Genomic DNA, 24,457 nt, shown 5'->3' with positions numbered 1-24,457 from the left:
ATAGCAGGGAAATGGTCACTTTTCTCAATCATCGCACATTATATAAAGATCCAGAGCAACTGTAATACTGTTCATGAAAACATGATCAAAGTCAAATTTATCTATGTTCTGATTCTAAGCGATGAGAAAACTGTCAGTCCAAGCATAGGATATTTTGTTCAAATCATTTACAATCCAAAAGTTCTCACATGCCATCTCTTAAAATTATTCTCTGAAGTTCAGGCCAACTGGATTCTTCCTTTACATTAAGGGCCCTATTTATTAAGGTGCGCTAAAAAATTAGCACACAATAACCATGTAGATGCTGATAGGAATATGTGTCTACATGGTTAGCACACGATAATTCATTCATTCACTCTTATATCCCACAATTATCCAAAAACAAGTTTTCGTTCAATGTGTCATCAGCCAAATGAATTACATTCATTCAGTCAAATGGATTATATTGTTAAATAACCATTTACAATTATACTGAAACATTTGTTACCAGTGGTGGTTACACAGTAAGATTTCTTGAAGTGGATGTGTTTGTGGTTTTCCTCTGAAATAAAGTTAGTTCTTGGTGTTTCTTGTGACAGGCAGATACAGAAATTGGTTTTATGTGCTTTCAATGTTTTATGCATTTATAATCCTTCGGTAGATTTTGGTTACTGTATTTAGTGTTTCTCATGGTTGTCAGGGATCACAGCTGTGTGCACATTTAGTATCAGTAACTGATTAGCCATGAAACCTTTTGAAAAGGTACGTTTTCAGTTCTCTTTTGAAATGTAGATTGTTATATATGCTTCTTACAGCCTCGGGAATTGTGTTCTACCATTTGGAGTCAAGAGAGTTGAAGCCTGCTGTATAGATTGACTTGTAGATTATTATCAAATGGCGAAAGAGATCCTCACTTCAAGAAGGTGCCGCATAAAAGTTCTTGTCATCGCACGTACTTGTACACATGAAGTAATTTTATAATAGGCATTTTACAAGAACATATGACAGAATGTGTCTAAAAATGCCTTTAAAATTAGCCCATGTGCAAAAGTACATGCTATGACAAAGTAGGTGCGTACTTGTATGCGACTTGGGTTTTTGATGGAGCGTATTTGAGCCGTATCTGAAAGAGAGTTTGGGCAGAGTACAAATAGAATTAAGAAATACATGCATGTTAAATATACACCAACACATATATTTCAGCCATATACATTTACACCAGCTCCCCAGCCAATGAAAATATGTGTGGCCACATTTAAGTCATGTTTTCAGCTGCTTTGGTACTCACATTTTGCAAAGATGCATATGTGTTTTTAAAAAGTAGGTGCCTATTTGGCCTCCTGACCTAGGCTACATGTTGTAAAATTACCCTCAAAAACGTTTATGACTATCTGTGGAAGAACTTATAAGTATGAAGAACTACCTTCTTGTAATTATTTAGTTGATAAAATTGACTTCCTTCCTAAAAAGTTAAAAAGCCATCAACTGAGTTGATGAGCATAATCATTAGTGATGAAACCAAGTATACAGTTTATAGGTGACCAAGGTTTGAAGTTCACTTATTACTCTAACTATTGTGCACATCCAAGTAATATTCTTCAGTGAAGCAGAATTGACTGGCTGAGAAAGTGGCTCCATCGGAGAGGTAAAGACAACATTACGGTTCTAAAGCAAAGGGAGCTTCTGAACTGTTGGCTTTGGCATGAAAAAGCCCTTTCTTGAATTGAGAAATGACTGAACATTGAGAAGCTGGAAGCCTATCATTGAGGATATGATAGGCTGAGAATGTGACGACATGTACGCTGATGCAGAACATTTGCAGGCCCCATCGATAGAAAGCGTTCCTCTTCAGGTAGTAAAGTATGGCATTTGCAGAACATCGAATGGGGTAATGACCATTATTAGAATGCCAGATGAAGTATATATTTCACTTAAAGGTCTAGTTATGTCAGACAGAGATTTTCTTGATATAACCAAGATAGTATATATAAGCATTTGTAACCCTAGAAGAAAAACTAAATACTGTTCAATTTCTATATTGTTAGTATCATTTACTGACAGCACACTAACAGTGCATAAAGTGAGCCCCATGGTAAATAATGCACATTAATAGTATTTGTGTGACTAGTAAATGACTCCCTGTATGATTAAGTGTTCAGTATGAAACATAAGGCAAATATAGTCATATAGTCTGGCAGCCACAGGGTTTAGAGAGACTGGACTGTTTATAACACTTGTACCCGAAATGTACGGTCTTATTTTTTTGTTTGTTTGTTGACATTCAAGTGAATGGAGAGAGAAGAAAGAACACTGCTAGCATTCGACTTTGGAATACCTGTTTAATATAAATTCCTGTCCTCGAAAACAGATCCACCAGCTCAGGATGATGTTTACTCTGTTGGCTACCATGACCAAGTGTGAAATTAACATTGTTGCCCCATGTGTAGAGTTCTGTGGGGTCTGAAACAAAAAAGATTATGTTATGATTGGCAGCAAATTACACACACACAAATGTAGACCAAGCTGTAGCTCACCCTTTTTAAATAAAATGAACATTCACCGTTGAATTGCGGTATAGGAATACATTTTGTGAAAGCATGAAGCTGCTTTCTGCGGCCCAAATCCAAATGGCTGAGCATATGATTGCTCTTACAAGCAGAAATTTAAATGAGGAGGGGAAAATAATATAAATGCATATCCCCCTCCCCAAACATCAGACTTTATTTTTAAGTAAGCGTGGGTTAATTTTTCATCCCTCTCTTTTCTCTTTCTCCTCCCCCCCTAAAACGTGGTTCGCATCTTTCTCTATTTTTTCTTTTTTTTGCTTCCTCTTTCTCCCATGCCCCCACACCCGCTGTGGCCCGCAAATTTCTGTCTTTTTTTCTGCTTCCTCTTTCTTCCATACCCCCCGCTGCCACCACCACAGTGGTCACATCTTTCTTTCTGTCTTTGGCACCTCTTCTTATCTATCCCAGCACGGCACTCCAGTGGGCCCCCATTCCTCTGCAGCTCCTTCTCCCTGCTCCTCACCGTTGCATGTTGCACTGAAAACAGTGCTGCTTATCATCTGGCCCAAAGCATCTCTCTGCAACAGGAAGTTCTGAGGCGAAACTTCCTGTTACAGAGAGATGCTGCAGGCAGGGTGAGAAGTGGTAAGGAGCAGGGAGAAGGAGCCGCAGAACAGAAGGGGGCCGCTGGAGTTCCATGCTGGGAGAGGTAAAAAGAGGTGCTGGCTAGTGGGGGAGGGATGACTTTAATGGTTAAAATGTTTAATGTGAGTTATTCATTTAGGGGTACTTTTACTAAGCCATGGTAAAAAGTAATGTAGGCACGTGTTTTGGGTGTGCGCCAGGCCAGTTTTTACTATGTCTGCAAAAAAAGAAGCTTTTTTTTAATAGGACGGGAAAAGGGTATGCGGTAAAACTGAAACCAGTGCATGTCTAAAATCGGCCTGAGTCCTTAACGCCACCCATTGATCTAGTGGTAAGGGCTCACGTGCTACACGCGTGGTGACCGGTCAGTGCACGCCAACTGCCGATTACCGCTGGAAACGCTGCTTGTGGGAGGAAATAAATAAATCGTCCAGGCGTTATAGGCGCGTGGCAATCTGAAATTACCACCGAGATGAACGGTGGCCTAGTGGTAGTCTCATTTTGGCATGTGATACATGCACGTAGAGCCTAATGCACCTTTGTAAAATGGCCCAACGCGTTAATCATATTATTAATGCGTTAAATGGACATCCCTAGTTCTTATACACCATATTGTCATGAAAAATCTTATAGCACATTTAACTGTACAAGCTATGCTTAACAGTACAAGAGTTCAGCTACCAAGTTTTATTCTAAAGAAAGAGCACTGTATTTTGAGGACAACTTTCAAAGCAATATCCACATAAAGTAGCTGTCTAAAATTTGCCCGCCCTCAATATGCCTAATTTTAGATGCTTCCAAGGTGTGTAATGGGTACAACTGAAAAAATAACGTGCAAAGATCTCAACATGTTATTTTCTATGAAAAAACTAACCCACAAACAAAAAAGTATAAGATTATGCTGTACCTATAGCAAAAAGAACCTTTCAAATTTAGTGCAAAGTCCACAGTGAAAGTGCCCAGGGACTCTGCAACAGTATGACCACTTTAAAAATGAGCCCCTTTGTATCCTAAGATATTATGCACATGTCACAAAACTCATTTTTCTGAGCATAGATAAACTGCAGGATGTCTTACCACTGCTCTTGAAAACCACATGAGACGGTCTGTCCTTCATGACAAGGTCCAAGGCAGTTAAGCCTTCTTTGTCCTGAATATGGAGACTGCAACCATGCTTAAAGAAAAAATAAATATGAAAAAAGAGGCCACTCTCATTCTATCATGCTCATTTCTACCACTGCTGCTAGAGACATGCAGAACTGTACTTAAGGATTGGTTAAATTAAGGTAGGTACATTTACTTTATTTATTTGTAACATTTGTATCCCACATTTTCCCACCCATTAGCAGGCTCAATGTGGCTTACAAAATACCGTAAAGGCAAACACCAAGTCCGGTAGGGTAAATGTTCACTTAGGATTGGGTATTTCAGAACTGCTACCAAAAACTAACAAACAAACATGGGAACAATATCAGAAAGCTTGAGAGGACGCCGACAATTGCTATGGTAAATATTTAAAATATGAGGTAAGGGGAAGCCAGTCGAGTGTCAAAAATGAAAAAAAAGATTGAGCACTTTTCATCAAGTTCCTGAAATGTAAAAAAAAGTTTCTCTACAAATCTCTATTGCATGTAGCACTGCCACTTCACAGTATCATGTAAGGGAACACTGAGTAGGTCTACAATATCTGAAAATATAATTCTTGGAATAGAACATTGGCCTAAATTTAAATACATTAAAAATATTCAGGATTATCTTGCAGGCTGTAAGGTGAACTATCAGACATGCTGGTCAAAATGTCCCGTCACTCCAATAATGAAAGCATCCAGTGACCAGATTAATAGTGTTAACATCAGAATGTAAATTTGGTGACCACTTAAATATAGTTAAATGAGAGTTCTTGACGCATACTCACCCAGAAAAAGGAAAACTCTGCAACAGCTAGTAATTTGAGGATCCTGAATGTTCCACTTACTCATTATCTTTCCTCTATGGAACTTTTTAAGATATATATGAAGAATATTTTGCAATTATCTTTCAATATTCTGATATATAGAAGCCTATTTTCAAAGCACTTAAGTCTTACATAGTAATCTATAGAACTCTGTAAATCTTAGGGTGTCTTTTACTAAAGCTTAGCTCACCTTATCTGCAGCAGGGCCCTGCTGCAGATAACTCGAGCTAAGCTTTAGTAAAAGACCCCCTAAGTGATTAAAAATGAGCCTCTATGTATTATTTCGGTTATTGGAAAAGTAATGAAAGCAATGCTGAAGGAAAGGATAGTGAATTTCCTGGAAGCCAATAAATTGCAAGATCCCAGACAACATGGTTTTACCAAAGGGAAATCGTGCCAAACGAATCTCATTGAGTTTTTTGATTGGGTGACAGGAGAATTGAATCAGGGACGAGCTATGGACGTAATCTATTTAGATTTCAGCAAAGCTTTTGACACGGTTCCCCACAGGAGGCTTTTAAATAAACTGGATGGGCTGAAGATAGGACCCAAAGTGGTGAACTGGATTAGGAACTGGTTGACGGACAGACGCCAGAGGGTGGTGGTAAATGGAGTTAGCTCGGATGAGGGAAAGGTGAGTAGTGGAGTGCCTCAGAGATCGGTGCTGGGGCCGATTCTGTTCAATATATTTGTGAGTGACCTTGCCGAAGGGTTAGAAGATAAAGTTTGCCTATTTGCGGATGATACTAAGATCTGTAACAGAGTGGACAACCCGGAGGGAGTGAAAAACATGAAAAAGGATCTGAAGAAGCTAGAACAATGGCCTAAGGTCTGGCAATTAAAATTCAATTTTGTTGGATACCCATAATTGCGTTTGGTATAATTAAAATTCAATGCCAAGAAATGCAAAGTGATGCACTTAGGGAATAGAAATCCACGGGAGACGTATGTGTTAGGTGGCGAGAGTCTGATAGGTACGGACGGGGAGAGGGATCTTGGGGTGATAGTATCTGAGGATTTGAAGGCGACGAAACAGTGTGACAAGGCGGTGGCTGTATCTAGAAGGTTGTTGGGCTTTATAGAGAGAGGTGTGACCAGCAGAAGAAAGGGAATGTTGATGCCCCTGTATAAGTCGTTGGTGAGGCCCCATCTGAAGTATTGTGTTCCGTTTTAGAGGCCGTATCTTGCTAAGGATGTAAAAAGAATCGAAGCGGTGCAAAGAAAAGCTACGAGATTGGTATGGGATTTGCGAAACAAGACGTATGAAAAGAGACTTGCTGACCTGAACATGTATACCCTGGAGGAAAGGAGAAACAGGAGTGATACGATACAGACATTCAAATATTTGAAAGGTATTAATCCACAAACGAACCTTTTCCGGAGATATGAAGGCGGTAGAACGAGAGGACATGAAATGAGATTGAAGGGGGGCAGACTCAAGAAAAATGTCAGGAAGTATTTCTTCACAGAGAGTGGTGGATGCTTGGAATGCCCTCCCGCGGGAGGTGGTGGAGATGAAAACGGTAACGGAATTCAAACATGCAGTGGATAAACATAAAGGAATCCTGTTCAGAAGGAATGGATCTTCAGGAGCTTAACCGAGATTGGATAGCAGAGCCGGTAGTGGGAGGCGGGGCTGGAGGTTGGGAGGCGGGAATAGTGCGGGGCAGACTTATACAGTCTGTGCCAGAGCCGGTGGTGGGAGGCGGGGATAGTGCGGGGCAGACTTATACGGTCTGTGCCAGAGCCGGTGGTTGGGAGGCGAGGCAGACTTATACGGTCTGTGCCCTGAAGAGCATAGGTACAAATCAAAGTAGGGTATACACAAAAAGTAGCACACATGAGTTGTCTTGTTGGGCAGACTGGATGGACTGTGCAGGTCTTTTTCTGCCGTCATCTACTATGTTACTATGCATTTGCCTAGAGGAATAAGATACATAAGTACATAAGTAGTGCCATACTGGGAAAGACCAAAGGTCCATCTAGCCCAGCATCCTGTCACCGACAGTGGCCAATCCAGGTCAAGGGCACCTGGCACGCTCCCCAAACGTAAAAACATTCCAGACAAGTTATACCTAAAAATGCGGAATTTTTCCAAGTCCATTTAATAGCGGTCTATGGACTTGTCCTTTAGGAATCTATCTAACCCCTTTTTAAACTCCGTCAAGCTAACCGCCCGTACCACGTTCTCCGGCAACGAATTCCAGAGTCTAATTACACGTTGGGTGAAGAAAAATTTTCTCCGATTCGTTTTAAATTTACCACACTGTAGCTTCAACTCATGCCCTCTAGTCCTAGTATTTTTGGATAGCGTGAACAGTCGCTTCACATCCACCCGATCCATTCCACTCATTATTTTATACACTTCTATCATATCTCCCCTCAGCCGTCTCTTCTCCAAGCTGAAAAGCCCTAGCCTTCTCAGCCTCTCTTCATAGGAAAGTCGTCCCATCCCCACTATCATTTTCGTCGCCCTTCGCTGTACCTTTTCCAATTCTACTATATCTTTTTTGAGATACGGAGACCAGTACTGAACACAATACTCCAGGTGCGGTCGCACCATGGAGCGATACAACGGCATTATAACATCCGCACACCTGGACTCCATACCCTTCCTAATAACACCCAACATTCTATTCGCTTTCCTAGCCGCAGCAGCACACTGAGCAGAAGGTTTCAGCGTATCATCGACGACGACACCCAGATCCCTTTCTTGATCCATAACTCCTAACACGGAACCTTGCAAGACGTAGCTATAATTCGGGTTCCTCTTACCCACATGCATCACTTTGCACTTGTCAACATTGAACTTCATCTGCCACTTGCACGCCCATTCTCCCAGTCTCGCAAGGTCCTCCTGTAATCGTTCACATTCCTCCTGCGACTTGACGACCCTGAATAATTTTGTGTCATCGGCGAATTTAATTACCTCACTAGTTATTCCCATCTCTAGGTCATTTATAAATACATTAAAAAGCAACGGACCCAGCACAGACCCCTGCGGGACCCCACTAACTACCCTCCTCCACTGAGAATACTGGCCACGCAATCCTACTCTCTGCTTCCTATCTTTCAACCAGTTCTTAATCCATAATAATACCCTACCTCCGATTCCATGACTCTGCAATTTCTTCAGGAGTCTTTCGTGCGGCACTTTGTCAAACGCCTTCTGAAAATCCAGATATACAATATCAACCGGCTCCCCATTGTCCACGTTTGCTTACCCCCTCAAAAAAATGCATTAGATTGGTGAGGCAAGACTTCCCTTCACTAAATCCGTGCTGACTTTGTCTCATCAGTCCATGTTTTTGTATATGCTCTGCAATTTTATTCTAATCAAGAGTGTGAGTTTGACAATCTAAACTCGCTTGATAGTTTGGATCTTACAAGATTCTTAGAAACTTCCAAAGATAATGTTGAAAAACGTGCCACTTTACTATTTTCTTTTGTCTCACTGGATAAGAAAATGGAAATTTTGAAGATTTAAAAAAATAACTACATTAAAAAAAAAAATTCTGATTTTTGTGGTCAGAAGGTGCAAATATTTCCAGAGGTATCCAGGTCCACTCAATTGAGGGGTAAAGCCTTTCTACAGCTAAAGCCTAAATGTTTTGGCATTGGGAGGCACATTATTTTAAATGTTTCCCTTTAAGTGCCTGGTAACTTTTAGAACCAATTAATTTATATTCTTGGATCCGTTCATCTAGAAAGTCATTTGTCTACCAAAGGTGGAAATGTGCCTTTACGGTTTAAAAGAATGCTGGTTTTATTATGGATTTAGGTATAATTTTGTTCCTAAGCCTGTGCTTGTTTGTTTTCTATATTATAAGATGTTTTGATTTAACTCCCCATTGATGTGGGCTTGAAATTGAAAAATAATTCTTTTTGTTATATATTCCAACATTGTATTGCCTTATTTTTCCTTTTTGGTTGCTTCATTTAACAATTTAAATTTGAATAAAAAAAAAGAAAGAAAAATAGTAATCAAGCCCCCTGAAACATCCTGAAATAAACATTAATCCTTCCACTGAAAATGAGAGTAATAAAGGCATTAGTCTTCTATATAGCAGCTATTGCTAGGAATCAGCTACTCACTAGTTGAAGCCATAGAGGTCCAAATAGTGTACCATTAAGAAAGAAAAAGTGGAGAAAATGAAAATCACTGGTTTTGCTCTCTCATTTCCCTCTCCTCCGAATTGCTTAATTAGACGAATTGCATTAAAATTTTACTCCAGTCCAAAAACGATCCCCAGTTCTGCACGCTAATTTCTCCCACTGATAAGCATTCTTCACTGAATAACTTGGAATACATTTTAGATAGTAGATGACGACACATAAAGACCTGTACGGTCCATCTAGTCTGCCCAACAAGATAAACTCATAGCATAAGATAAAATTGATACTACATATGTATGCTTATAAGTTTGAAATATCTTTTCCGCGACTGCAACTGCAGCATTGTTCCTTCAGCAAAATAGGCCAGATGAGAATCCTTTCATTTACTCTAAAGGCCAGGAGTTATTAAGGTGGGCTACCGTTAAAACGTATTATTTTAACCCCAGTTATTAGTAGCTAGGTCTCCTTGCATAAAATGAGACCTGTGCTAAAACAGCAAAAACTAGTGATAAAATAACACATTTTAACAGTAGCCCTCATTCATAATTATGTACCTCAATGACTCAACCACTCAATAAAAACAAATGAGGTAATGACTCAAAGAACTGATGTCTTTAGAACTCCACTCCATCAACATGACTACCAAGCACCCCTCTAACAGGAAATGAAGCCCCATTAAACTGTTTATGGTTCCAAACTGATAAGATTTTGAAAATCCACTTGACTCAGTCCAGTTAGAAAGCTGGCCTCAACAGCAGAAGGCAGTAGTAGAAGTTTCTTCAGCTCCAATCAGTAGCCCAGGAAGAGGAGGAGGAAACCTCTAGAAGTCTGAATGAATCTAAGAGTGGAGGAATAGTTGTCTTCGCCCCTAGCCAGGACATGGGGTGGGCAGCAGGAAGGAGAAGCGGAGGATGGGGGAGGAACAGGAGGAAAGGGGCACTACAGGACAAACAAGGAGTGACAGCTGCCACACAGCAGTGGAGTGGCAATATACATTTAACAGGGAAGACATGCCTTCTCCGTGTACTCACACTGCCCTCACTTCCTCAAAACAAATTACTGAATGGAGGACAGGAGTACAAGGCAAGAACACTTCTTACCGGGTTAGTAAATCACAAAATTTTCAGCTTTCTACAACTTGATGTTGTTCAACCTTGCTGTTTGTTCCCATGTTCTGCATGCACATATAGCCTTCATACAGAATTGCATGAATTAAAAGGTAAAAATTTCACGGAAAACAATTGAGCATATTCCTTTGGTACAATACACAGCTAGGACAATTAATAGCAATGCAGCTCATATATGTTCAATTATTTCCATTTTTTTTTAGTATTTAAAACTGTACCATTTACCTTCAACAATGATAACACGCAGTCAATGTGTCCATAGAAGATGGCTCTATGTAAAGCTGTCCAGCCTGATTCTTTGTCCTTCGCTGAGAAATCAGTTCCTTTCAGTTCAGCCAGCCAGTCCAGCACATGTTTCTTGCCACAAGATGCAGCAATGTGAACAACGCTTCTTCCAAAGCTGTCTTTTGCAGTCACAGCACTATGACAGTAAGTGGACAGGAAAACCTTGATTTGGTCTTCACTTGCTCTTGTCACTACTGATATAATATCCAAGGCATGCTGTAATGAGCGGCATCTCGTTGTGCACTCTGGTTCCAAAGAACCCATTATGAACTATTCTGGACCAGTTCGGTCCTTCTGACAAAAATACTCGAAGAAAAACACTGATAAACTGACTGGGATAAAGTGCAGTAGCCTTACAATTCTTCTGTCTTCATTTCAGAAATGCAGTCAATCAATCATGACAGCAAGGAAAGTCAAACTGTACATTTGGCACTCAGCCATCCAAATATGTAATATTTACATAAATATATACCTATTTAAAGCTTTGTAGTCTCAGGTTTTTGAAACAGTTTTAAATATTGCCATCTTCAATTAATCTGTTATGCGAATCAACCACCTTGAGAGGGGAGGGAATCCCTCTTCCCTCCCCCAACACCCCAGATCTTTTTAAACCTCCATAATTGTTAGAGGAGATCTAGAAAGGAAAAGAAAACAGATGTCAGTAGAGAAAAGCAAGACAGCAGGTTAAATATTAGCAGGGCAATATTCAAAGCCCCCCCCCCCCCCACTCAGTGAAAAACAGCACTTTAGCTAAGGAAATCTGGGCTTTGGATATTGCTCAATCTGTGTATGAATAAAAGGTGCAAGAACCATTCAACAATACATATACTTTTTAGCTAAGAACTGAAGAGGCAGTCCTGAGGAAGAGAGCGGGGGGGGGGGGGGGGGGGGGGGGGGCATTATGTACTTTGTTTCCACCAGAAAACATATCTGCACAGAAAGCAGGCACAAACTGCCTAGAAGGCAATGTTTGATGGGCGGTATATCAAATATTAATAAAACTTGAAACTCAATTAATATTTCCTTTGGGTTCATTACTGCCTACATTATCCAGGTAGTTCTGCAAATTCTACATGTTAAAAATTACTCATAGGATTTGCAGTGGCCCACAAAAACCAGATTATTGTCCCCTACATATAGCAGATTAACAAATTAACATATGTCAACATTTACTAAAAGCCTAACATGCATTTTTACAAGGTCGTGGATTCAAAGTTTGCCAAGTTTGGTTTTTTTTTAGAAAATGGGGCATTTTCAATATGACCTCTAAATCTGACTTTGGATATTTTGCTGAAAACATCCAAAAATCAACTGGTGAACATGGTCATTTTCAAACCTGGAAAACATCATTTTGTTTTGAAAATGGCTATTTCCTAGATGTTTTGAAATGTTTTGTTTTTACTGCATCTATTTTTTTTTTTTTACAATTTTCGCAAAAAAAAAAACAAAAAAACAAAAAAACACTCAAGTAAAAAACGAACAAAGTCAAGCCATATAACCAGCATTCTTAGTAGACTGGTCGCACAGACATCCCAGCAGGGCAGTGGGGCCCCTAGGGGGCACTGCAGTGGACTTCACATAAAAGGTCCCAGGTACACATCTCACCTTTCCCCCATATAATGTACGGTGAGCCCTCCAAAACCCATCAAAAACTTACTGTACCTAACTATACACCACTGCAATAGCCCTTATGGCTGCAGGAGTCACCTATATGTGGGTGGGTTTAGGGGGCCGACACTTTCCACAACAAGTGTAACAGAGTGGATTATGGGCCTGGGTCCCCTTCTCTACAGTGCACTGAACCGATCGCTAGGCTACTCCAGGGACCTGCTTGCTGTTCTATCAGAACTGGCCATAACATCTAAAGCTGTTGTAGAGGCTGGTATATACTGTTTCTTTCACATCTTTGGGGGTGGGAGGGGGTCAGTGACCACAGGGGGAGTAAAGGGTGTCATTCTTTTATTCCTCCAGTGGTCATTTGGTCATTTAGGGCACTTTTTGTGGCTTAGTCTTAATTAAAAAACATATACAAGGTAGGGAAAGTTTATCACAAAAAATATATCAAATACTACACTTTCCTTGCACTAGAATGATACAAAAAATCAGTATATTGTGCTGAAATTATAATATGGAGGAAAAAGAGCCTCACAGAGCTCCTGGACAATATATCTGTCTACTGGAGCTAAAACGGATCTTAATATGATCCTCTGTTCATCATTGGCTCTGAAAAAACCCCCCCAAAAAATTTTAATGTTTCAACAACAGTGACAAATATAATGGTTCCATTCTATTGTTGCTTCACAAAATATTGGAACTAATTGTTGCTTCACAAAATATTAGAACAAAGTGTAAAATAAACACTTATCTATAACGCTAGAAGACTTCAAACTTCATTATTCATCACTGTGGCGGCAAAACAATATCCAACTGATTTAATCGAACTTGCCCACTCACATGAAAGCCGCTGTAGCGGTGGTCTCCTGCACTCAGCATTGCGATTGCTTCAAAATGGCTCTGATTTATATTCAGTGACGTCAGACGCTATGCCATGGAGCAACCTATCACTAGATAGCACTGCTATCTAGTGATAGGTTGCTCCATGGCATAGCGTCTGACGTCACTGAATATAAATCAGAGCCATTTTGAAGCAATCGCAATGCTGAGTGCAGGAGACCACCGCTACAGCGGCTTTCATGTGAGTGGGCAAGTTCGATTAAATCAGTTGGATATTGTTTTGCCGCCACAGTGATGAATAATGAAGTTTGAAGTCTTCTAGCGTTATAGATAAGTGTTTATTTTACACTTTGTTCTAATATTTTGTGAAGCAACAATTAGTTCCAATATTTTGTGAAGCAACAATAGAATGGAACCATTATATTTGTCACTGTTGTTGAAACATTAAAATTTTTTGGGGGGGTTTTTTCAGAGCCAATGATGAACAGAGGATCATATTAAGATCCGTTTTAGCTCCAGTAGACAGATATATTGTCCAGGAGCTCTGTGAGGCTCTTTTTCCTCCATATTATAATTTCAGCACAATATACTGATTTTTTGTATCATTCTAGTGCAAGGAAAGTGTAGTATTTGATATATTAGTCTTAATTAAAACAGGTTAAGACCCAAATGTCCAACTTTTAGCCCTGGATGTTTTTGTTTTGTTCCATTGTGGCATAAAAACGTCCAAGTGTTAGGAACACCCAGCTCCCACCCCTTGTGATTTGGACACACTGCAGATGAACAGCATAGAAAAACGTCTAAAGAACAGGTTTTGAAAATAGACATTTGGATGTTTTTATGAGAAAAACGTCCATCTGCCAGTTTATACCATTTTTGAATGTTTTTCTCTTTTGAAAATGAGTCCCTAAATTAACTTATTTGACTTTTCTAATAAAGAAAATCCCAGTCTCTACATAAAGAGCGTGATTTTTTAAACCTTTTTTCCACATGTAGAAGTGTGTTTTTTATACATCCAAAAAGGCTTTTTTTTTTTAATTACTCCAGAAGTTACACATGAGTTTACCCTTAGGATTATATAAAAAGACAAAACTGTTTATGTGTCTTTGGGGGCTCATTTTCAAAGCAAAGCACTTAGACTTACAAAGTTAATTAGCAACCTATGTAACTTAATAAGTCTAAATGCTTTGAAAATATGCCTCTTTATAAACTAAGCAATCTGCAATAAAATTAGTCTCCAAAAGGATTCATTCAGACTAAAGTGTTTAACTGCATAGGGCAAGTAATCAAACATCAAAATACACCAACTATAGGGAGTTATAATAAAGCTTAATCTACAAAAAATAACGATTTAAAAAATAAATAAACCAATACAAACTCTGTTTCTCATAACGCGTTCCCATTTACTATGTTCTAGGCAGGGCCGGTCTTAGGCAGAGGCGACCAAGGCGGCTGCATAGGGCCCCGCGCCTAAGGGGGCCCCGCGCGGAGCGCCTCAACTCTGCCTCCGCTCCGACCTCCGCTCGCCTCGGATGACCACATCATCATGATGATCCCGCTCGGCTGCTCCTCTCCCGCTATCACCGGCGCCCACCCCTGGCTTGGGCTCGCTGAGCCCACCGTCAGCTCCCGAGTCCCCGGACCCCAGCGACAGTAACTTGCAGCGAGCCAGCGATGGCCCCGCCCCTGACAGACAGTTGCAGCGACGGCTCACCTACTTCAGCTTTTCACTTCCCGCTCAATGTCCTGCCTTCTGATGAGGTATTTCCTGTTTCCGCGAGGGCAGGAGTCACTGAGCGGGAAAAGCTGGAGCCTGGTCCGAGGTGAGCCATCGTCGCTGTGGTGCGAGCGAGACAGTGAGTGCGTGCAGACTCGTGGAGCGAGCAAAGCAACAGACAGGGGGCTACAGTTGTGCCATTAAGGCATGCAGCAAGGTATGATAGCTTTTTTTCTATAGGAACCTTTAAATTAAAGTGGTCTTGATTTGCGAATGGAACCTGTCCTGATGATTTGTCATGTTGCCTGTCTGTCTCTGTGGTTTGAAATGTTCAGCTGTATGTCCATTTTTGTCAAAGGTTTTGGGATCCTTGCTTCCAGTGAGCCACAGTAGTCCCCTTCTTCCCCTTTCAGTCCCTGCCCACCTTTACCCATAGATATCCTTTTAATCTTTTACCTCCCTTCTTCAATGCACCTTAATTTTATTAATTCTTCCTTCTGAGCCTCTCTCATCCTCCCCTAAGTGGTCCCATATGCCTCATCCTTCCCCAGGGTTCACCCCAAGTCTCACCTGTACTCCACACTACACCTCAGCCACCCTCCCAGTATCATTCATTCTCTCACTAGTGCTGCCACACATCCCCATCCATCTTCCTCCCTTAGTGCTCTCCCACTCCAGATCCTGTTATCCTTTTCCAATATTTATGTCCAAGCCTCTCATCTCCCCAGTAGCCTGTTTTAGTCAGCCTTAGTCATCCTTGCTGCAGTGCTCCCCTAACTTCATTCATCCTTCCGCTCTCACTCATCCTGCCTCCCCAGTGTTTCCCCTATTGTTAGTCACTTAATTTCTCCACTGCTTCCCCAGGTATCTCCCTTCTACTCTCCACATCCAGTGACTCTCCCCTCTTCACCTCCCTCCAGCACCTCTCCCTACCCTATCCCTCTATGTCCAGTATCACCCATCTCTCTTTTCCTCTCCATGTCCACTGTTTCCCTTTTGTGTCCTATTCCATTGCACCTCTTGTAATAGGGGAATTTGAAAGTACTGGATCTTTTCTTAATATTTTTCCTTTATTCTCCTTTGTTATGAGAATTTGAACTACTAATTGTAGTGGACTTGAACTGAATAATTTCTGGGGAGGGGAGGTTTCAGTTTTTTTGTACAAGTTTAGCTTCATTTGTCTTTATTTGAAATTTCATAAATAAAAAATTTTCTAAAAATGGAATAATCTTATCAATGGGGTGGAGCTAGGGTGGGGGCGGGGCTAGGATGGGGCCCCACCAAATTGGTCTACACAGGGCCCCACACTTGCTAAGACCGGCCCAGGTTCTAGGGAATGTGTTGTCTTAGCCCACCCATAATGATTAACAGAGAAGGTATTTTCATAAATCATAGCAAGTATTGAAAGACTCAAGTTATTCAGAACTGCCAGGCGTAGCACCAATAACTCAAGAAATTTCCAGAAGAAGGACAAAATGTGAGACAGGGAAGCTCAAAACAGAGACCAAGTTCTATGCGTATGCTGCTGAGGTCGACCGCTTCCTAGCCCAAAGCAAGGTAGCAATAACCTATCAGAGAACCCCTTCTTCCTCAATCTCGCGCGCTCAAGAGCCAAGCCGTAAGACCAAAGGGGGAGGGATCGTCCAAAACCAGTGGACCCTAGCATAGCAACCCCCTGAAAATCAGCAGACGGAAGGGCCGATTGACCTACAGCATCACTAAGTCCATGTATCACGGACGTCAAAGCCAGTCTGGAGCAATTAGCAGCACCTGACCTCAATGACACTGAATGCGGTGAAGCACACACCTGATGAGTGACCACGGGGGAAACACGTAAAGAAGGCCACATTCTGGCCATGGCTGAAGGAGGGCATTGATACCCTCTGACCTGGCACAAACTACACTGGCTCCAAATCAAAGAACGCATTGCTTTCAAAATCTGCACTCTGGTTCACAAAATTATCTACGGTGAAGCCCCGGGATACATGACAGACTTGATCGACCTACCAACTAGAAACACATCCGAATCAACACGGATGTACCTAAATCTGAACTACCCAAGCTGCAAAGGACTTACAGTGGTGGAAATAAGTATTTGATCCCTTGCTGATTTTGTAAGTTTGCCCACTGACAAAGACATGAGCAGCCCATAATTGAAGGGTAGGTTATTGGTAACAGTGAGAGATAGCACATCACAAATTAAATCCGGAAAATCACATTGTGGAAAGTATATGAATTTATTTGCATTCTGCAGAGGGAAATAAGTATTTGATCCCCCACCAACCAGTAAGAGATCTGGCCCCTACAGACCAGGTAGATGCTCCAAATCAACTCGTTACCTGCATGACAGACAGCTGTCGGCAATGGTCACCTGTATGAAAGACACCTGTCCACAGACTCAGTGAATCAGTCAGACTCTAACCTCTACAAAATGGCCAAGAGCAAGGAGCTGTCTAAGGATGTCAGGGACAAGATCATACACCTGCACAAGGCTGGAATGGGCTACAAAACCATCAGTAAGACGCTGGGCGAGAAGGAGACAACTGTTGGTGCCATAGTAAGAAAATGGAAGAATTACAAAATGACTGTCAATCGACAAAGATCTGGGGCTCCACGCAAAATCTCACCTCGTGGGGTATCCTTGATCATGAGGAAGGTTAGAAATCAGCCTACAACTACAAGGGGGGAACTTGTCAATGATCTCAAGGCAGCTGGGACCACTGTCACCACAAAAACCATTGGTAACACATTACGACATAACGGATTGCAATCCTGCAGTGCCCGCAAGGTCCCCCTTCTCCGGAAGGCACATGTGACGGCCCGTCTGAAGTTTGCCAGTGAACACCTGGATGATGCCGAGAGTGATTGGGAGAAGGTGCTGTGGTCAGATGAGACAAAAATTGAGCTCTTTGGCACGAACTCAACTCGCCGTGTTTGGAGGAAGAGAAATGCTGCCTATGACCCAAAGAACACCGTCCCCACTGTCAAGCATGGAGGTGGAAATGTTATGTTTTGGGGGTGTTTCTCTGCTAAGGGCACAGGACTACTTCACCGCATCAATGGGAGAATGGATGGGGCCATGTACCGTACAATTCTGAGTGACAACCTCCTTCCCTCCGCCAGGGCCTTAAAAATGGGTCGTGGCTGGGTCTTCCAGCACGACAATGACCCAAAACATACAGCCAAGGCAACAAAGGAGTGGCTCAGGAAGAAGCACATTAGGGTCATGGAGTGGCCTAGCCAGTCACCAGACCTTAATCCCATTGAAAACTTATGGAGGGAGCTGAAGCTGCGAGTTGCCAAGCGACAGCCCAGAACTCTTAATGATTTAGAGATGATCTGCAAAGAGGAGTGGACCAAAATTCCTCCTGACATGTGTGCAAACCTCATCATCAACTACAGAAGACGTCTGACCGCTGTGCTTGCCAACAAGGGTTTTGCCACCAAGTATTAGGTCTTGTTTGCCAGAGGGATTAAATACTTATTTCCCTCTGCAGAATGCAAATAAATTCATATACTTTCCACAATGTGATTTTCCGGATTTAATTTGTGATGTGCTATCTCTCACTGTTACCAATAACCTACCCTTCAATTATGGGCTGCTCATGTCTTTGTCAGTGGGCAAACTTACAAAATCAGCAAGGGATCAAATACTTATTTCCACCACTGTATACAAATCAACTTACGCATTCAGTTTCTCCTACATAAGCACACAACTGTAGAACGCGTTACCAAAAGCCTTGAATACTAGGTACGACCACCTAAACTTCTGGAAAAAACTAAAAACTAACCTGTTTAAAAAGGCATACCCTACCAATCCAACATAAATGCCTGATCTCTGCAACACAAGAAAACCAAAGTACGTAATGGACATAACACAACTCTTCCGTTGTACGATTCCCTAATGTGGCTGTGCCACATGAACTTTATCTTACCACAATATCACTTTGTATTTGTTTACATCGGAGTCTGCAAACACCTCTCCGGTACTATGTAAGCCACATTGAGCCTACAAATAGGTGGGAAAATGTGGGATGCAAATGTAACAAATAAATAAAATAATAGAGAGGGGTAAATAGTAGCATAACATTGGTCCATCCAGTCTGTCCAACAAGATAAACTCATTACATAAGGTATGATGTGATACATCATATGTATACCTGATCTTGATAAATCCTTGCCTTTTTTAGACATAGACTGTAGAAGTCTGCCTGGCAATGGCCTTGTTCTAACATTTCTGAAGTTATTGTCATAGCCCCTGAAAAGCTCCACTCCAGCCCATCCAAGTCTATTCAGCCTCAATCAGGGCACAGACTGTAGAAGTCTGCCCAGCACCCGCTTTCCTACCTAATCTCCCCTAAGATTCTTTGTATCCGATCCTTCTAAACAGGATTACTCTTTGTTTGTCCCTCGCATTTTTTAATTCCGTTACCGTTTCATATCTACCACCTCCCGTGGGAGGGCATTCCAGGTTATCTACTACCCTCTCAGTAAAAAAATACTTCTCAACATTATTCCTGAGTCAGACCCTTTTTAACATATTTATAAATCATCTAGAAACAGGAATAACGAGTGAAGTGATCAAATTTGCTCACAACACAAAGTTATTCAAAGTTTTGCTGAATCACAAGACGATTGTGAGAAACTGCAAGAGGACCTTATGAGACTGGGCATCCAAATGGCAGATAAAATTTAATCAAGGAGAAACACCAGAACAAAAAGGGGGAAAGACCAGAGAAGTACCAAGGGATATTTATTAAAAATTCACATAAAAAGGCATACAGTCCATACAGATCTATAAAATCCCTAAAAAATGTAATATCAAGACTTGATGCAGTCCTGCATTTCAGCACGCACTACACCTGGACTTGTAAAATCCTTTGTACTCTTTAGAAACAGATATAAACACAACACCAAATGGCCAACCACAGTATGTGCTGTGGCAGCAAAATGACAGCAACTGCTGAAAACAACACAGCTGATGTGGAAACTGAGCACTTTTTCTGCAGCAAAAACCACAGAACCGTGACAGAACTTTTCCCAATAAAACTTTTCAAAACTATTTAAGAAAATACTACTCTTTAGTGAAGCATCTATAAAAATTACATACATTTAATAACATGGGAAGTAGTGCCATTTGGCATCTTCTACTGTTTAGGACCAACACCGTGAAAACGTTTGGATGTCAAAACTATCAATAATATTATGTCACTTGCCTCAATCAAATATATACACTGACAGTCTGATACACCAAAGATATACCAGAAACATTAACATATGCAAACTTTATAGGGAAAAGACACTCAATCATGAATATCACTCATTAAGGCATCTGGCAGAGATATATATATACTATAATTCCAAAACAGTAACTCATGACAGTGTGACAAAAGTTTAATTGGATCTGTTCAGGTTTTACAGTAGCTGCACCAACACGGAAGGGGTGAGCCATTGAGGCCCTGGCCCCATCGATCTTTTGTGTCACTCCCCCTGCTCAGTCCCAAAAAGCTGACAGGCAGAAGTGGCACAACACGAACACCCGCACGCCGTCTGGCATTATCATGCGAGACAGACCGCCAGATCAGCGAGAAGCTGCAGCACCACTGCCACGTCCGCAGGTTGCCCCACCAAATAGTTTTGTCTTTTCTTTCTTTTTACCTCACTAGCACCAAGCTGACAATAAACCGAAATACCCCTCCTCGTTTTCTCCTCGCTTCTGCATTTAGCTCCTGGGGACTACGGGACCTCGGAATGTGTGAAACGAAACGAGTGCAGCATTTTCTGCGCATGCGCAGCAGCACCAAACGTCACAGCCTGTAAACCAACCGCTGCTTCCGGTTCGTTAGACAGAGCTACTGCGCATGCGGTTTGGAGTTGGCTTCCTAGTGTGAAAGCAGCAGGGTAGGGGCACGGTAGAGGCGTGGTGGCAGCAGGGCAGGGGTTGGTTGTTCTTGTGTCAGGAGGGTTGAAGGATTAGAAAATTAATGGAGGCTTGTTTTCTAAACACTAAGTTCGTATTCTTCCTTCCTACCTGCCCGCCTAGGGTGATTACCTTGTATGTACCCCCCGCCCCACCCCCAACGCTGGCCCTGACAACAGTATGTGGATAGTCCTAGTGGAAGGCAAAGGTAGATTAATGATACCTTCGCATGCTGTTTTGGTTTTCCCTCTAGCAGGGTCTGGGTGTAGTGGTGACCCTAAAACCAGGGCAGCACTGTTGGTGGTATCTCTACAGTTGTAGGAGCCAGATGTGTGGGTGCTGAGTACCCCCAATATTGAACAAGCTTGATTTCTTTTATTGGGTGACTGAACAGTTGGACTTGGGAGGTGTGCTAGATGTGGTGTAGTTGGATTTTAGCAAAGGCTGTGACACAATTCTGCACGTGCGACTGATAAACTGAGTGCCCTCGGTATGGGACCTAAAGTGACTAACTGGGTTAAAAACTGGTTAAATGGAAGGAGACAGAGGGTAGTAGTAAATGGAGCTTGCTCTGAGGAAAGGGATGTTAATCAGTGGTATTCCACAGGAGTCATTCCTTAGGCCAGCTGTTTTTTAAATTCTTTGTGAGTGTTATTGTGGAAGAGCCGTCTGATAAGGTTTGTCTCTTTGCGGATGATACTAGGGTGTGGATGGCATTTGGAAGGATCTAGCGAAGAATGGTCTGATAATTGGCTACTAAGATTTAATGCTAAGAAATGCAGGGTCATACTTAGAGGAAGAAGCAAGCACACACAACAAATACCACAGGATTACACATAAGATAAATATTATATGTCTCAGAGGATTACATTCAATAGAAATACAATATTTTTTGTGTAATCCTATGGTATTTATTGAGTGTGTTTGCTTGCTTCTTCCACTAAGTATTATATTTTGTTTTCATATATATATATATATATATAGGCATAATGTTTTGGAGGGAAATTGCCAGCAGAAAAAACCTGGCTGGTTTTGTAGTACCTACATAACCCCTTGGCAGAACCAAGCTTAGTGCCCTTCTAGGTGAGCACTGCCGGTGGCAGAGGTTTACTGGGAACGGTGGTTAGCTGCTCCACATATTCCTACAACAGAGCCATAGGAAGTAATGTGTCATAGACCATACTTCTCTCATGCCAAAATTGAAAAACATTTTGTGGTATTGTTTGTAAACGTCTAACTTCCGCAGTGTACTTGTTTATTTTCACTTTGACAATTTCTTGAACTGGAACGGAACTTCTTACTTTGGTCACTTTCAGCTTGGCAATATAAGTACATTTTTCCAGGCCTAGCAGAGTGCTGCTGGGGCTGTTGACATTTGAACTCTATCCCGCAACTTTTCAGTGAAGGCTTTATTGCAGAATTTTTTGTATACTGACCAATTATGAATTGTTTGACAACTGCAGGTAGAGGATTCATTTCTGGAAGTAGCAGAACAGCCACAACTATAGGATCAAGAAGGCATGCAGCAATTGGAAGATGATTGAAAGTATTGTTGTTAGTGAAGGCACTACTGGGTGTTGAAACTGATGAAAACCAGTTGTTGAATTCTTGTAAAAATTTCTCCTTCATGCTTCATGGTACTTTTGACTTTTCTATGTGACACTGCAAATTGAGTAGAGAAGGAATGATATAAGACGGAGAGCATGAATCACTTTGTGGCTGTCTGTTCAGCAGACGGTTGCAGGTGGGGGGAAGAGGGGGTGGTGGTTGGGAGGCGAGGATAGGGGAGGGCAGACTTATACGGTCTGTACCAGAGCCGGTGATAGGAGGCGGGACTGGTGGTTGGGAGGCGGGAAATACTGCTGGGCAGACTTATATGGTCTGTGCCCTGAAAAGGACAGGTACAAATTCAAGGTAAGGTATACACATATGAGTTTGTCTTGGGCAGACTGGATGGACCATGCAGGTCTTTTTCTGCCGTCATCTACTATGTTACTATGTAACAAATTGCAAAGTTCCTCCAACTTTGTCCATTCAGACTGCAACATGGAATCAATATTCAATCCAGAAAGAGCCTCATTAATATCTCCTTTCAGCTCAAGAAGATGTCTTGACTTGTCATATGTGCAGTTCCATCATGTAGGACAGTCATTTACAATTTCTTTACAACACTTATTACAGAGTCTCTCTGTAGCTACAGAACCTTTTCTGAAGTTATTACTGTCTTGTGCACCTTTATCAGGATATTAACAAAGCTGTTTCGATATAGATTCTTAATAACAAACTGAATCGCATGTGCCATACAAGGCATCCATGGATACATTGATTTTAGAATTTGATATTCTTTGTGTCACAGTTTCAAATCATAGGCATTCTCTTGTGAATTTTAATTGGTCATTGATATCAGGATCAATGTTTGTCGTCTTCTTCTGATTCATCGCTGCCTAAATTAGTAATGGGTGATCAACCATTTTCCACATTACCATGGTTTGTTTTTTCATTATAGCTGTTTCAAATTATACAGATTGCTTTGCTTATATTTGCGCCATTAGCAGTTACAATTAACATTACTTTGTCAAGTTTGATATCCCCCTCTATCAGACTTTCATCCTGCTGTTGCATCCCCAATATGTGAATGAGGTAGTTTCTTAAGGTTAAGGATTATATGTATAAGTAAGTACAAGTTATAAGGTTCCTGGGTCAAAGAAGCAAGCTGATATACCAAGAAATGAACAAGAGAGACATATTGTGACATTTCTGCTCTTAACGATCATTTCCTTCAGCTTAATTGCTAAGGATAATCTGCATCATTTTCAGGGCTTGGGCACTGCCACAAGGTTTGAATTTGGGATCCAAGGTGTGGATGGCATGATGAAGGATCTGGCAAAGCTTGAAGAATGGTCCAAAAATTGGCAACTAAGATTTAATGCTAAGACATGCAGGGTCATGCGCTTGAGTTACAAGAATCCAAGGGAACAGTACAATATAGGGGGTGAAGTGCTTTGTTTACGGAAGAAGAATGAGACTTGGGGGTGATTATGCCTGACAACCTTAAAGTGGCCCAACAGGTAGAAAAGGCGACGGTCAAAGCCAGAAGGATGCTTGGGTGCATAAGGAGAGAGATGACCAGCAAGAAGAAGGAGGTGATAGTACCCTTGTATAAGTCTCTGGTGAGGCCCTTTTTGGAGTACTGCGTGCAGTTCTGGAGGCCGCACCTACAGTAAAATATAAACAGGATGGAGTTGGTCCAGAGGGCGGCTACTAAATTGGTAAACGGTCTCCATCATAAAACATCTAAGGACAGGCTTATGAACCTCAACATGTATACACTGGAAGAGAGGGGATATGATAGAGATGTTTAAATGCCTCATTGAGCCTGCCATGAGTGGGAAAGCGCGGGGTACAAATGTAACAAAAAAAAATTCATACTGTGTAAGCCACATTGAGCCTACAAATAGGTGGGAATATGTGGGATATAAATGTAACAAATAGAAATAAATTAAGTTTCTCCGACTCGTCAGCTTCGAATACCATTTCTGGCACCGGTATCCCACCCAAATCTTCCTCGGTGAAGACCAAAGCAAAGAATTCATTTAATCTCTCCGCCACGACTTTGTCTTCCCTGATCGCCCCTTTTACTTCTCGGTCATCTAGCGGTCCAACCAATTCTCTTGCCAGCTTCCTGCTTTTAATATACCTAAAAAAAATTTTTACTATGTGTTTTTGCCTCCAACGCAATCTTTTTTTCGAAGT

General features: G+C 41.5%; 1 protein-coding gene across 1 annotated transcript in view; it reads right to left on the bottom strand.

The window, feature by feature from the left end:
• The window catches only part of IBTK (inhibitor of Bruton tyrosine kinase), a 183,793-nt gene extending 163,232 nt beyond the window's left edge, over nt 1-20,561 (bottom strand). The window contains 4 exon segments of the mRNA XM_030188611.1: nt 2,315-2,439; nt 4,209-4,305; nt 10,554-11,247; nt 20,443-20,561. Coding sequence (XP_030044471.1) covers nt 2,315-2,439; nt 4,209-4,305; nt 10,554-10,877 — 546 coding nt within the window. The 5' untranslated portion in view covers nt 10,878-11,247; nt 20,443-20,561.
• Between the last annotated feature and the right edge of the window lie 3,896 nt (nt 20,562-24,457).

Source organism: Microcaecilia unicolor, unplaced genomic scaffold (genome assembly GCF_901765095.1).
Source record: "Microcaecilia unicolor unplaced genomic scaffold, aMicUni1.1, whole genome shotgun sequence".
In the NCBI taxonomy this organism is placed as follows: Eukaryota; Metazoa; Chordata; class Amphibia; order Gymnophiona; family Siphonopidae; genus Microcaecilia; species Microcaecilia unicolor.
Note: the sequence above shows the minus strand (reverse complement) of the source record. Positions and strands in the feature narration are given on the sequence as shown.